At 37.0% G+C, this 11,839-nt stretch overlaps 1 protein-coding gene across 2 annotated transcripts; it reads left to right on the forward strand.

The window, feature by feature from the left end:
- Positions 416-8,519, forward strand: LOC107629876 (protein transport protein SEC16B homolog). 2 transcript variants are annotated; one of them, XM_016332817.2, is made up of 13 exons: positions 420-2,673; positions 2,777-3,082; positions 3,867-3,995; positions 4,078-4,200; positions 4,344-4,511; positions 4,649-4,774; positions 4,869-5,003; positions 5,300-5,427; positions 5,503-5,611; positions 5,691-6,014; positions 6,143-6,274; positions 6,366-6,652; positions 7,294-8,519. In XM_016332817.2, the coding sequence occupies exons 1-13, from the start codon at positions 982-984 to the stop codon at positions 7,817-7,819; spliced, it is 4,185 nt and encodes a 1,394-aa protein (XP_016188303.1). In that variant the 5' UTR covers positions 420-981; the 3' UTR covers positions 7,820-8,519. The 2 variants fall into 2 exon arrangements, with proteins under 2 accessions (XP_020976579.1, XP_016188303.1); XM_021120920.1 differs by lacking the exon at positions 7,294-8,519 and having other exon boundaries at positions 416-2,673; positions 6,344-6,443.

Consider the following 11,839-nt stretch of genomic DNA (forward strand, 5'->3'; position numbering starts at 1 on the left):
AATAATTGTATTGACTATTTAAACTTTTTATACTATTAACCCATTAAAATTAGAATTTAATTTTGATATACTGATCTTACGTAAATAGTTTTACATATACATTCAATTAGGTAACACCACATCAATAAAAATAACTATCTTTTATATTGATCGTATGAATAGTCATCCAATCAATATAATTATACAATGTATAAAATATTTTATACTTATCAATATATCAAAATTAAACTTTTTAAATTAAACTTTAAATTAAACTCTTTTACTTTTAACCAAAATAAATTATAATTCAGCCTGAGATGATGATAAGAATTAAAAAGTCAAATGTCTTTCCTATCTTGTTATCAAAGATTACTCTGGCTTATAACTTTATAGTTAAGAACAGATTGTTATTTTTATTTCAGTTAAAAATCAAGTTGTCATAAAAGAAAGGGTGCTGAATCGAGGGTTGATGCCACAATAAATAAATAATCCAAAATTGAAATACGAGGGTAGTTCTCTTTGTGACGGTGGTAGGTGGAGTGTTGCGAGATCGAGGGCTTTCGTCTGTTTACTAATATTCTCTCTCTTTTCGTGTGTCTCTGATTCTCTTTCAGTTCTTCGAAAAAACAAAATTTTCATTGCGCACAGCTTTGATTTTTCATCTTTTTTTTTTCCCCTTCCTTTTGCTTCGCGGCACAAAACGGTGCGTTTGATCGAGGCTGAAGATTTGCAGTTTCCGGGTAATGCTTTTTCCTTCGAATTTTCCTCGTTGATTTGCAGGTTCTCCGATTTCGTCGATTTTGGAGTTCGCAGATCTTGCGACTTCGGCAACTCGAGATTGTGCTTGTTTTTTGGAGCAGTGAATTCTTGAGTCTTTTGGATCTCGAGTTAAAGCTCCGTTACGGAGGTTAGGATTTTTTGTTAGAAGGCGAAATTAGGGATTGTATAGTGGGAATAGGGAATTGAGTTTTTGGTTGGCAAGGATTAGGGTTTTTGGAGGAGATGGCTTCGAATCCTCCATTTCAGTTGGAGGATCAGACGGATGAGGATTTCTTCGATAAGCTGGTTGAGGACGATGATGTCCACGTGGCACCTGTTAAGCGCATGGCCCAAGATGTAAGCAGTGATTCCGATGATGCCGCCAAAGTGTTTGCAAATCTGGGAATCGGTGATGCCGATGCCAGCGTCGCTTCTGAGAATTCAGGTGTTGGCAAGAGTGGGATTGAGCTGAATAGAGAAGATGATGGCAATAAATCCAATGTTGGAACCGTTGCAAGTGATTATGAAAAGGGAGGTTTTATGGCGTCCTTGAGTGAAGGGACTGTAGATCCAGGAATTCATGGAACCGGATCCGATGTTTTGAAGGATTCAAATGCCAGCAAGAGCAATGGAACTGCCGGTCCAGAGATTAAGCAAGTCGGTTGGAATGCTTTTAATATGGATTCTAGTGGAGGCGAAGGCTTTTCCGACTTTTTCAGCGAATTTGGGGATCAGTCTAGCGGGGATTTTGGTGCGAAAGTGTATGGTGGTTCTAATGGTGAAGTGAAACATGATAATGGAATCCAAAGTGATGGATTTAACAGTTCGGTTACGTATGCGCAATACCAAGAGGGTCAAGCTTATGATGCATCTCTTGGAAATAGCACAAGTGGTCAAGATCTCTGTAGCAGCCAGGACTGGGAGAGTCTTTATCCTGGATGGAAGTATGACTACAATACTGGGCAATGGTATCAAGTAGATGACAATGCAACAGCTGCAACTCAGGGAAGCACTGATGGCAATGCAGCAGTGGCAGCAGGTTGGCCTGCTGCTTCTGATGCTGCAGCAGAGATCTCCTATGAGCAACAACCTTCTCAGTCAATTGCAGGAACATTAGCCCAATCTGGTACAACTGAAAGTGTATCTAACTGGAATCAGGTTTCGCAAGGGAACAATGGGTATCCAGAACATATGTATTTCGATCTTCAATATCCCGGTTGGTATTATGACACAATTGCCCAAGAATGGCGCTCATTAGATACTTACAATTCATCAGTTCAATCCACGGCTCAGGGACTAGAAAATGGTCATGCTTCTACTGGTTCTTTTTTGCATACGGATAATAATTTGTATACAGAATTCGGCCAAGCTGGCAGTTATGGCTCACAGGATGTTAGTGGTCAAGCTGTGGATGGCAGATGGAGTGGTTCGTATGGTGTTAACCATCAGCAAGGCTGGAACTCTTACACGACTGAAACTGTTAATAGAAGTGGGGATCATGCATCTTCTGTTGGAAACAAGCAATTGGATCATTCTTATGGATCAAGTATTTCTGTAAACAAAGATCAACAGAGTACTTCTAGTTCATTTGGATCAGTTCCTATGTATAATAAAGTGAACCACAATCATCATCAATCTAATGGTAATGTTGGAGTGCAAAGCTTTGCTCCTAGTGCAGATCATACTCAACATTTAAATTATTCAAATACAAAGTATGATGAGCACCAAAGTTTCTCAAATGATTATGCTGAAAGTCAGAAATCCTTTAGTTACTCCCAGCAATCATTTCAGAGCGGGAATCAGTATTCTTACGCTCCTCATGCTGGAAGATCATCAGCTGGACGTCCTCCCCATGCCTTGGTGACCTTTGGATTTGGTGGAAAACTTGTTGTAATGAAGGATTCTAGTCTCATGAGCTCATCCTTTGGTAGCCAGGTTAATTCTTAATTTGCTCTAAAGTGTTTTGATCTATGCTTACATAGTTAAATCTTAATTTAGTTTCTACAATGATTAACTCTATCATTGGCTTTCTCTGAAGGATGCTGCTGTTCAAGGTTCAGTTTCTGTGTTGAACGTGATGGAAGTTGTCAGGGGAAGCATGGGTTCTTCCAGTGATTATTTTCATGCACTGACCCAGCAATCTTTCCCAGGACCTTTGGTTGGTGGGAGTGTAGGAAGTAAAGATTTGTACAAATGGATAGATGAGCGGATTGCAAACTGTGGATCACCTGATATGGATTATAAGAAAGGTGAAAGGTTGAGACTCCTTCTCTCCTTGCTTAAAATAGCCTGTCAACATTATGGGAAATTACGTTCTCCATTTGGCACAGATACCATACTGAAAGTAAGTTAAATCTATATGCTTGTGAATTATTTATCGTTTCCTTGTTTTTTGCCGTTGTTCATTTAATTTTCCATACCTTTAACAATGAAGTTCTGTTGAGAGATGTTATGTGCAATGAAGCAACTGCAAAAGTATTAGTTTCTGCTGTTATATGCATAATTGCATATGTTGCACACCTAGTTCTCTACCTTCTATATTTGCTACCCTTCATGTTGCTGTACTATTGATGCAGATGGAATCTACCTTTTCTTTTTCCTGCATGTTTCAGTCAACTCTTTTTGAACGCTTTATTAAATTATAATGATCTCCAACGTGGCTTCTATTCCCTATTCTCTTTCCATGGTTTAACAATTATGGAAAGCTGATTTCTCATTCATAGTGCTGTGAGTTAACAAGGAAAGAATTCGGGTAGACGTGGACAGTGGTATCTACTCTAGCTTAGCAAGAGGAGGACAGCTTTTATGGCTTTCAAGGGGTGCTAATATAAGGTTTCAAACGTTCTAATAATAATAATAATAATAATAATAATAAGTTAATAACAAGGCCTCAAATGCATACAGGCAGACTGAAGGAATTCAGTTGGTGATTAATTTGGCTGCTGTAACTGTCTGGATTATCTGTACCCAATGCCCTGAAATATTTTTGGTTGATTTCGATTAGTTATGAATTATGATTAACTTTATTACTTATCATGTTCCTTTAGTTTAAATTCAGAGTCATTAATGTTGTAATGCTGTTCATCTCATGAAAAACCAGGTTTGGTAACTTTTGGAATTAAATGCAGGAAAATGATACTCCTGAATCAGCAGTTGCAAAACTCTTTGCATCAGTCAAGATGACTAGTAAGGATTTCACTCAGTATGGCATCCTGAGCCATTGCCTGCAAAACTTGCCTCCAGAAGAAAGAATGCGGGTGGGTATTAATTCCTGACTATGCTCCCATCCTCTAGGGTTTGTTGAATTTGCAAGCATTAATTATTTTGATTTTGATCTAGGCTACGGCTTCTGAGGTACAAAATCTTCTTGTCTCGGGCAAAAAGAAGGAGGCTTTGCAATGTGCACAAGAAGGTCAATTGTGGGGCCCTGCACTTGTACTTGCTTCACAACTTGGTGAACAGGTCAGCTGCAAGTTTTAACTAATTGTATACTGGACAACTATTGATCCTGAATTGCTGAGCTAGACAGTTCCTTATGTGTTCTACAATCCTTTTTCATAATGACGTTGTTGGGGGAATGAATTTGGTAAATATTTGCACTGCAGTTCTATGTTGATACAGTTAAGCAAATGGCCCTTCGACAACTGGTTGCAGGGTCACCTCTGCGCACATTATGCCTTCTAATTGCTGGACAACCTGCTGAAGTTTTCTCTGCTGACAGCTCAACTGGAGGGAATCCCAGTGCCTTTAATATGCCTGAGCAGTCTGCACAGGTGATATCAATAGGATAATACCATAATACACGGATTGACTTGTGTAATTTTAGATGTTTTCTTACTTTACGGTTTCAGTAGTTGCAAAGTTTATTGGTTTTTGATTGATTGGGAAAGTTAAAAGTCTTGTTTTTCAGTTAGGATCTAATGCCATGCTTGATGATTGGGAAGAGAATCTGTCTGTAATAACTGCAAACAGAACCAAAGATGATGAACTAGTAATTATTCATTTAGGTGATAGCTTGTGGAAGGAGAGAAGTGAGGTATACTTTTTCTCAATGTGTTTTTTTATTATTGATTTTTTTCTCTTTTAAAACTAATTTCAGTATCTTTTCTTATTTGATATTTGTACTTTAGATCACCGCTGCACACATATGCTATTTAGTTGCTGAAGCAAACTTTGAGTCATACTCAGACAGTGCAAGGCTCTGTCTATTAGGAGCAGATCACTGGAAATTTCCTCGAACTTATGCTAGTCCAGAAGCTATCCAGGTTCGATGAAATCTCGTGAGCTCTTAAGTTAGCTTTTCCACAAAATTGGTTGTTCTATTGCTTTTACATGTTTTGAATGTACTTTGGGGATCTTTAAAATTAAATCTTTGGTATTCTCCAATCCTAGGTCAATCAGAAAAATACTGTAACATTTTTAAAACCTTGTGATCTCTCTGTGACAGAATTTTGCTACCTTGACATGTATCTGTAAAATAATATTATCCTCAATATGATTCACTTTTTGTAAGTTGTGTTTCTATACCTGCTCAAAACTTCTCTAATGGTTACATGAACAGAGAACTGAATTATACGAATATTCGAAGGTGATTGGAAACTCCCAGTTTATTTTGGTTCCATTCCAGCCATATAAGCTTATATATGCCTATATGCTTGCTGAAGTGGGAAAGATTTCAGACTCGTTGAAGTAAGTTCATATTTCGTGATCTATGATTCTAGCTTTTGTGTTCCCAAACTAATAATCATTATTCTCTGACATCAGGTACTGTCAAGCAGCATTGAAATCCTTAAAAATTGGCAGGACACCGGAAGTAGAAACATGGAAACAATTGGTATTGTCTCTTGAGGAGAGGATTAGAACCCACCAACAGGTACTTCCTTACCATGATTGAGTCTTCATTGTTTTGATAGTCTTGGCAATGTTCATCTCCTTTAACAATATCTATTCAGGGTGGATATGCTGCAAATTTGGCCCCTGCAAAATTAGTGGGCAAATTGCTCAACTTTTTTGATAGTACTGCTCATAAAGTTGTTGGTGGATTACCCCCGCCTGCTCCATCATCATCACAAGGAGCTGTACATGGAAATGAACAGCATCATCACTCTGTGGCACACACGCAGAGAGTAGCCAGTAGCCAATCAACGATGGCCATGTCATCCTTAGTTCCATCTGTTTCTATGGAACCCATAACCGAGTGGACAACTGACAATAATAAAATGACAATGCCCAATAGAAGTGTTTCGGAGCCAGACTTTGGTAGAAGCCCCAGACAGGTGTGTGATTAATATGAAAGGTGTATTTTGGACATTTTCTGCTTCTGCTTTTCATGTGTTTGGTTGAGTTCTAGTATTGTATTGTAACTTCAAAAATAAAAGAATGAAGTTGTTCTCTTTCATCATAGGAAACTTCACCTGATGCACAAGTACGAGAGGCAGTATCAGGGGGAACTTCACGCTTCTCCCGCTTTGGTTTTGGCTCACAACTTTTGCAAAAGACGGTGGGGTTAGTCTTGAGGCCTCGCACTGGCAAACAGGTATTATTAGTTGTTCAATATTCCATGCTTTATTTTCTTTTTCTATTCACAGTGATTGCCAATTTAAAGGGCTTTATTCTGCTCTATGAAGGCTAAATTGGGTGAAAAGAACAAATTCTACTATGACGAAAAACTGAAGAGATGGGTAGAGGAAGGTGCGGAACCTCCAGCTGAAGAAACTGCACTTCCGCCGCCACCAACAAATGCTGTTTTCCAGAATGGTTCAACTGAATACAACTTGAAATCTGCATTACAAACAGAAGGATCACCTTCCAATGGTGGCTCTGATTTGAGAACTTCAAGTTCTCCTGGGATGCCACCAATGCCACCTAGCACAAACCAATTCTCTGCACGTGGCCGCATGGGTGTTCGATCAAGGTAATATAATTTTTAATCTTCAATGATCATGTTGCTATTGGAAGCAGAGTTCAACTTTTGCTATATGCAGTAATTGTCTGTTATCGATGTAAATTTGTCCTCCTGTTGTTGGTTTATCTACTAATTAAGAAACTGGAAGATTGAGATCTTTCAGAACCGCAAGAATTGTAGCCATAAAAATATAAATAAGTATCAAGGGTGGTTTTTGTTCTAGTTTGTAGACTAACTATAATGTACACATTAGAAATATCAAATATGAAAAGTAATGAAATTAGGAAGAGCACATGTGAATCCACTCCTGGCTGCTGGTTGGTTTAAGTGGTGCACCACTTGTTTCCCTTTATATAGTGGCTGAGGGTTGAGTCTTGGGAATGAAAAAAAAAAAGTGCAAGGAAATGTTTCTTATAGTGGATTGACTGGCTCAAACCAAGTTCGACACATGGTATTTGTAATTTAAACAGGAAAAAGATAAAATAGTATAAAAATAGAAAATTTAAAGGAAGATCATATGAGTGCTGCCTCTTGTTTGCAGCTCGATTACTTTCCTGAAACAAGGGGAAGAGTTTATTATCAATAGTCATTCTCTGTCATTTAATGCATTTGAATGCATAGAATTGATATAGCTTATATGGATTATCCAGGTATGTTGATACCTTCAACCAAGGTGGTGGAAGCTCTGCAAACTTATTTCAATCGCCACCTGTTGCATCTGTCAAACCTGCTCTTGGAGCCAATGCAAAGTTTTTCATTCCGTCTCCTGCACCATCATCAAATGACCAGACGATGACGGGTATAACAGAAAGCAATCAAGAAGATACCTCGAGTAATGAAAATCCGTCTACATCTTCAGGGAATGATTGGTCCCCCCAACCCCTCAGTCCCAAGCCACCATTGCCCAAACAAAAGTTTCCAAGTATGGGTCACATCTCAAACCAGGTAACAATGACAAATAGTGGCAACCCTGGTTCCCTTCAACGGCGAGCTTCATGGGATAGTAGTGTTAGCACTTCATTTAGCCCGTTGAGGAAGGGTGAAGTTAGGCCTCTAGGGGAAGCTTTGGGAATGCCACCATCAGTGTATATGCCTAATCAGTTTTCTTCGATGAGCGCACCTCCTACAAGGAGTGGCAGTGGCAGTTTTAGTGATCTTCATGAGGTTGAACTTTGAGCAGATAATTCAGCTGTAAATATCAAATTTTATTTATGGTCATAATCATAGTTGGTTGGGATCTGAGACACAAGAATGGTGGTACAAGATCTCTTGCCCTGCCCCAGTGTTCTATATAATATACATCATAGGTGTTATTTTACTTTAAATGCCAAGGTCACAGGTGGCTTTAGGTGCTGGTGGTGGTGGCCTTCTAGTAAGGGATAGGCCCACTTACTTTGGCGAGCAGTAACCAATATGAAGAGCCTCCTCCAACTCGGTTCTTTTCATGTCCATAAACAGTTGAACTCTGAAACAGCAGCCATCTCCAACCTCGCATCTTCGTTGACCCTACTCTCCCCCACCAACGGGCAGCATTGCGGTGCCATAACCGATCACCGCTGCAATCCATGCTGCCACAACTCTTGTTGTACAACAATGCTACACTGCTATGAAGGGCAGCCGCCCGTGGCAACCTCGATCTGCAACCCCATCTCCTGCCTTCAAAATGCCCAAATTTGATCCCTTCGCTACTGGCTCATCCTCCTGCATGCTTGAGAAACACTGCCTCTTTCTCTTTGATTGTTTGGATTATTTTATTTTATTTTTTGACAACGGTCTCTAAACAGATATAGAAATGTGTAGGAATTTAAACTTGTTTGGATAAGAAAACAAATATAGAAACGAGACAAGCAAACAATTTTGTTTGTGTCTTTATTTCCATGGCCTTAGTATTTCTATATTTCTGAACTTTGATATTATCAAACAATTTTGGTTCACGCGTACAAGCCTAGGTTCCTGCTTTGCATAGTTGTGTAGACTGTAGAGGAAGAGTTGATTTCGATCTTGATGACTACCAGCTACGTCTTCAAATAGATGTAGAGAGATCGGTTCCAGTTGTATGAAAATACTAGTTGAATGTCCGCACGGGAAGCCAACTAAGAATTCTAATATAACAAAATTATTGTATACAATAGTTTTAACACGATAAACTTTGACCACAACCAACCTTTCAAATTGTATATAAATATATAGATGCAACAAACAAAAGAAATAACAAAAACCACCAAATATTTAAGTACAATGCTTTTAATAAAAAAGGGGGATTTGGTGAATTTATACTAAGAACTTGTTTGAGTGAGTTTTTAAGAAAATTTTTTTTGAGTGAGTTTCTAAGAAATTTTTTTTTAAAGATCTTATATAAAAGTAAAAATAATTTTATGTTTAGATATCTCATGCAAAAAGATCTTTTCATCTATAAATTATATTTGGGTATAACAATATAAAAGTATTTTTTTGTTTATTTATTACATGACAAACATCTTTTTTTTTTTAAGGAAAATAGATCTTTTAAAAAAAGATATAAATTATAACTTCTCAAAAGAGATATTTTTTAAATTTTTTTAGTGTTTTTACTTTTATTACTAGAAATTTGCCAAACATGCTAAAAAATAATAAAAAAAAGATCTCGAGTAAACTACAATTTTTAATCATAAAAGTTGAAAACGTTTACATATTTACCCATAGAAGACGAAAATTACTATTTGTACCCATAAAAAATTAAATAAAATTCCTAAACTACCCTTCTTTCCACCACTACCACCATCGTCTCTCCCCCCTCTCCCTCTCTCTCAATGTTTTCAACTACTCCAATTTCAAACTCTACCACCACTCTCCTCCCCAACTACCACCGTCACTGTTGCCATTACCATCACCACCACCGCCATCACCACCCTTCCTCCTCCCTCTACCTTTTCGACTCTGATCTCAACTGCAGGCTCTGCTTCCCCCTTCAACCTCTTCTTCTGTCTCACCACGCCAACCATAGAAGCAATAACTTGAAAATAAGAAAGATAAAAGCAAATTCTAATTATAGTCACATTCGTAATTTAATGGATAATCGACTGCCAACGATGCTGGCGCCACTACCGTCTCCCTTTGCCTCGACTGCCGCTCTCACCGCCATGACTCATTTCTCTCTGACACCCTTGTCCAGTGGCAAGGTCCCGCCCTCCTCGCTTATAACGACGCCATTTTCGCCGAGGAGGATTTCGTCAGCATCTCCAAGATTGGAGGCAGCAGCAAGCACAGCCATGCTTGAAAGACCGGCCGCTTCGGGTATACTAATTTCGCCTTTCTTCTCTTCTGCTTCATTTTGATTCCTTGAGCTGAATTTGTTTGTCTTTAGTGATTTTTCTCAGGGTGTTTATCTTCCAAAAGTTTTGGCGGCAAATCCCGGAAAGCGGAAGGAGTTAGGGTGACGATTGAGGAAGAGGGCGAGGCGGTGGTATTGAGCGGCGATGTGATCGATGTTGGGATTGGGTTGCTGAGAACATTGAGAGAGAGGGGAGAGACGATGGTAGTAGTGGTGGAGAGAATGGTAGTTTAGAAATTTTATTTAATTTTGTAGGGTCTGGATAATTTTGCTTGCAAAAGCCATTTTTATGGGTACAAATGGTAATTTTTGTCTTCTATAAATAGATATGTCAGCGTTTTTAACTTTTATGGTTAGAAATTGTAGTTTACTCAAAAATATTTTTTTATCAAGATAGTGACGCCCAAATAAACACTAAACATGACTAAAAAGAAAAATAAGCAATAAAAGACTTGTAACCACTATTTGGTTGAATTAACTTAATAGTAAAATTAAATAATTTAGATATAGAAAACGTTAGTAAATTGTATATGTACTCTAATAGTTGTGAAAGTAACTTTATTTTAGGGTTAAGTGCGATTTTGGTCCCGTATAGGTCGAAAATTTTTTTTGTCTCTAACCTATTTTTGCATATAAAATCGTCCCTAAGGTTTAAAATCAAGTTTTAAAATCGTATTTTTAATTAAATATTAAAATTTTGGACCAAATTACTCATAATAAAAAAAATTATAAAAAAAAAAAGAGAAAGAGAGTGTTTCTACTCCTGCGAAGGGGAACAGAAGAAGAAGAAGAGGGAAGGGGAGAAGAAGTTGTCCACGATCCACTTCTGCCTCCACTTCTACTGCCACGATTTTAAAACCAAGTTAAACATTAGGGACGATTTTGTATGAAAATAAAAGTTCGAGACGAAAAAATTTTTCAGCCTATACCTTAAGAACCAAAATCGTTCTTAACTTTTTTTTTTTTTTTTATATTTTAAGTTAGTAAACTTTAAACACTAACCTATAAAATTGATAGTCAAACAAAATTTTTTAATTAAAAAAAGTAAAGTATCGTTTTTGTCCCTAACGTTTGGGGTAAGTCCTATTTGTGTCCCTAACATTTAAATCGTCCTATTTGTATCCTTAACGTTTATAAAAGTGATTCAATGTTATCCTACTATCCATTATACTAATAAATCAGATTATATTTTTCAATTATTCTCACTTGGATGTATTTATTCTCAATTAGGTCTCACTTGGAAGTGTTCGATTTTAATATTATACCCACTATTTGTGTTTAGATTCAATTATGTCCCTAGAAAAGTGAATTATGTAAATGTTGTAGGAATTAGTTTCAATATTTGATGAGCTATTTTTCGGAGTAGATCATCAATTCTATCCCAGATATTTGTATTCTAACTTCAAGAAGAGATTTTTAAAACTCAAACTAAAGCGCTCATGATGTGTAATTGACAACAGAATAATATTGAATCACTTTTACAAACGTTAGGAATACAAATAGGATAATTTAAATGTTAGGGACACAAATAAAATTGACCCAAAACGTTGGAAACAAAAACGATACTTTACTCGTTAAAAAAATTAGTTTGATACAAACAATTCATTTTACATAGAATCAACAAAAGGATTACTCCTCAATAATGTAATATTAAAAAATATATATAATACATTTTCTATCTCATTTATATCATCTATTCATTTTAAAGAATCTTACCTGACTTGAATCCAATTGTAGATCACATGCATATGCCAAGGTCAAATAAGATAAATGTTCTAATCATAGGAGTTGAAAGAAACTAAATCAGCCAATGGAGAATTATGATAAAATTGCTTAAATAAATTATATTACTTTCATAACTAATATTATAATTTATATAAAATAAT

This window comes from Arachis ipaensis, chromosome B01 (genome assembly GCF_000816755.2).
Source record: "Arachis ipaensis cultivar K30076 chromosome B01, Araip1.1, whole genome shotgun sequence".
Lineage (NCBI taxonomy): Eukaryota > Viridiplantae > Streptophyta > Magnoliopsida > Fabales > Fabaceae > Arachis > Arachis ipaensis.

What these genes read in the sequence shown, in the direction of transcription:
- LOC107629876 (XM_016332817.2), top strand. Translation starts at nt 982, where the DNA reads ATGGCTTCGAATCCTCCATTTCAGTTGGAGGATCAGACGGATGAGGAT. An exon ending in CTAGTCCAGAAGCTATCCAG is followed by an intron (nt 5,004 to 5,299) that starts GTTCGATGAAAT and finishes TTACATGAACAG; the next exon opens with AGAACTGAATTATACGAATA. An exon ending in CGCATGGGTGTTCGATCAAG is followed by an intron (nt 6,653 to 7,293) that starts GTAATATAATTT and finishes TGGATTATCCAG; the next exon opens with GTATGTTGATACCTTCAACC.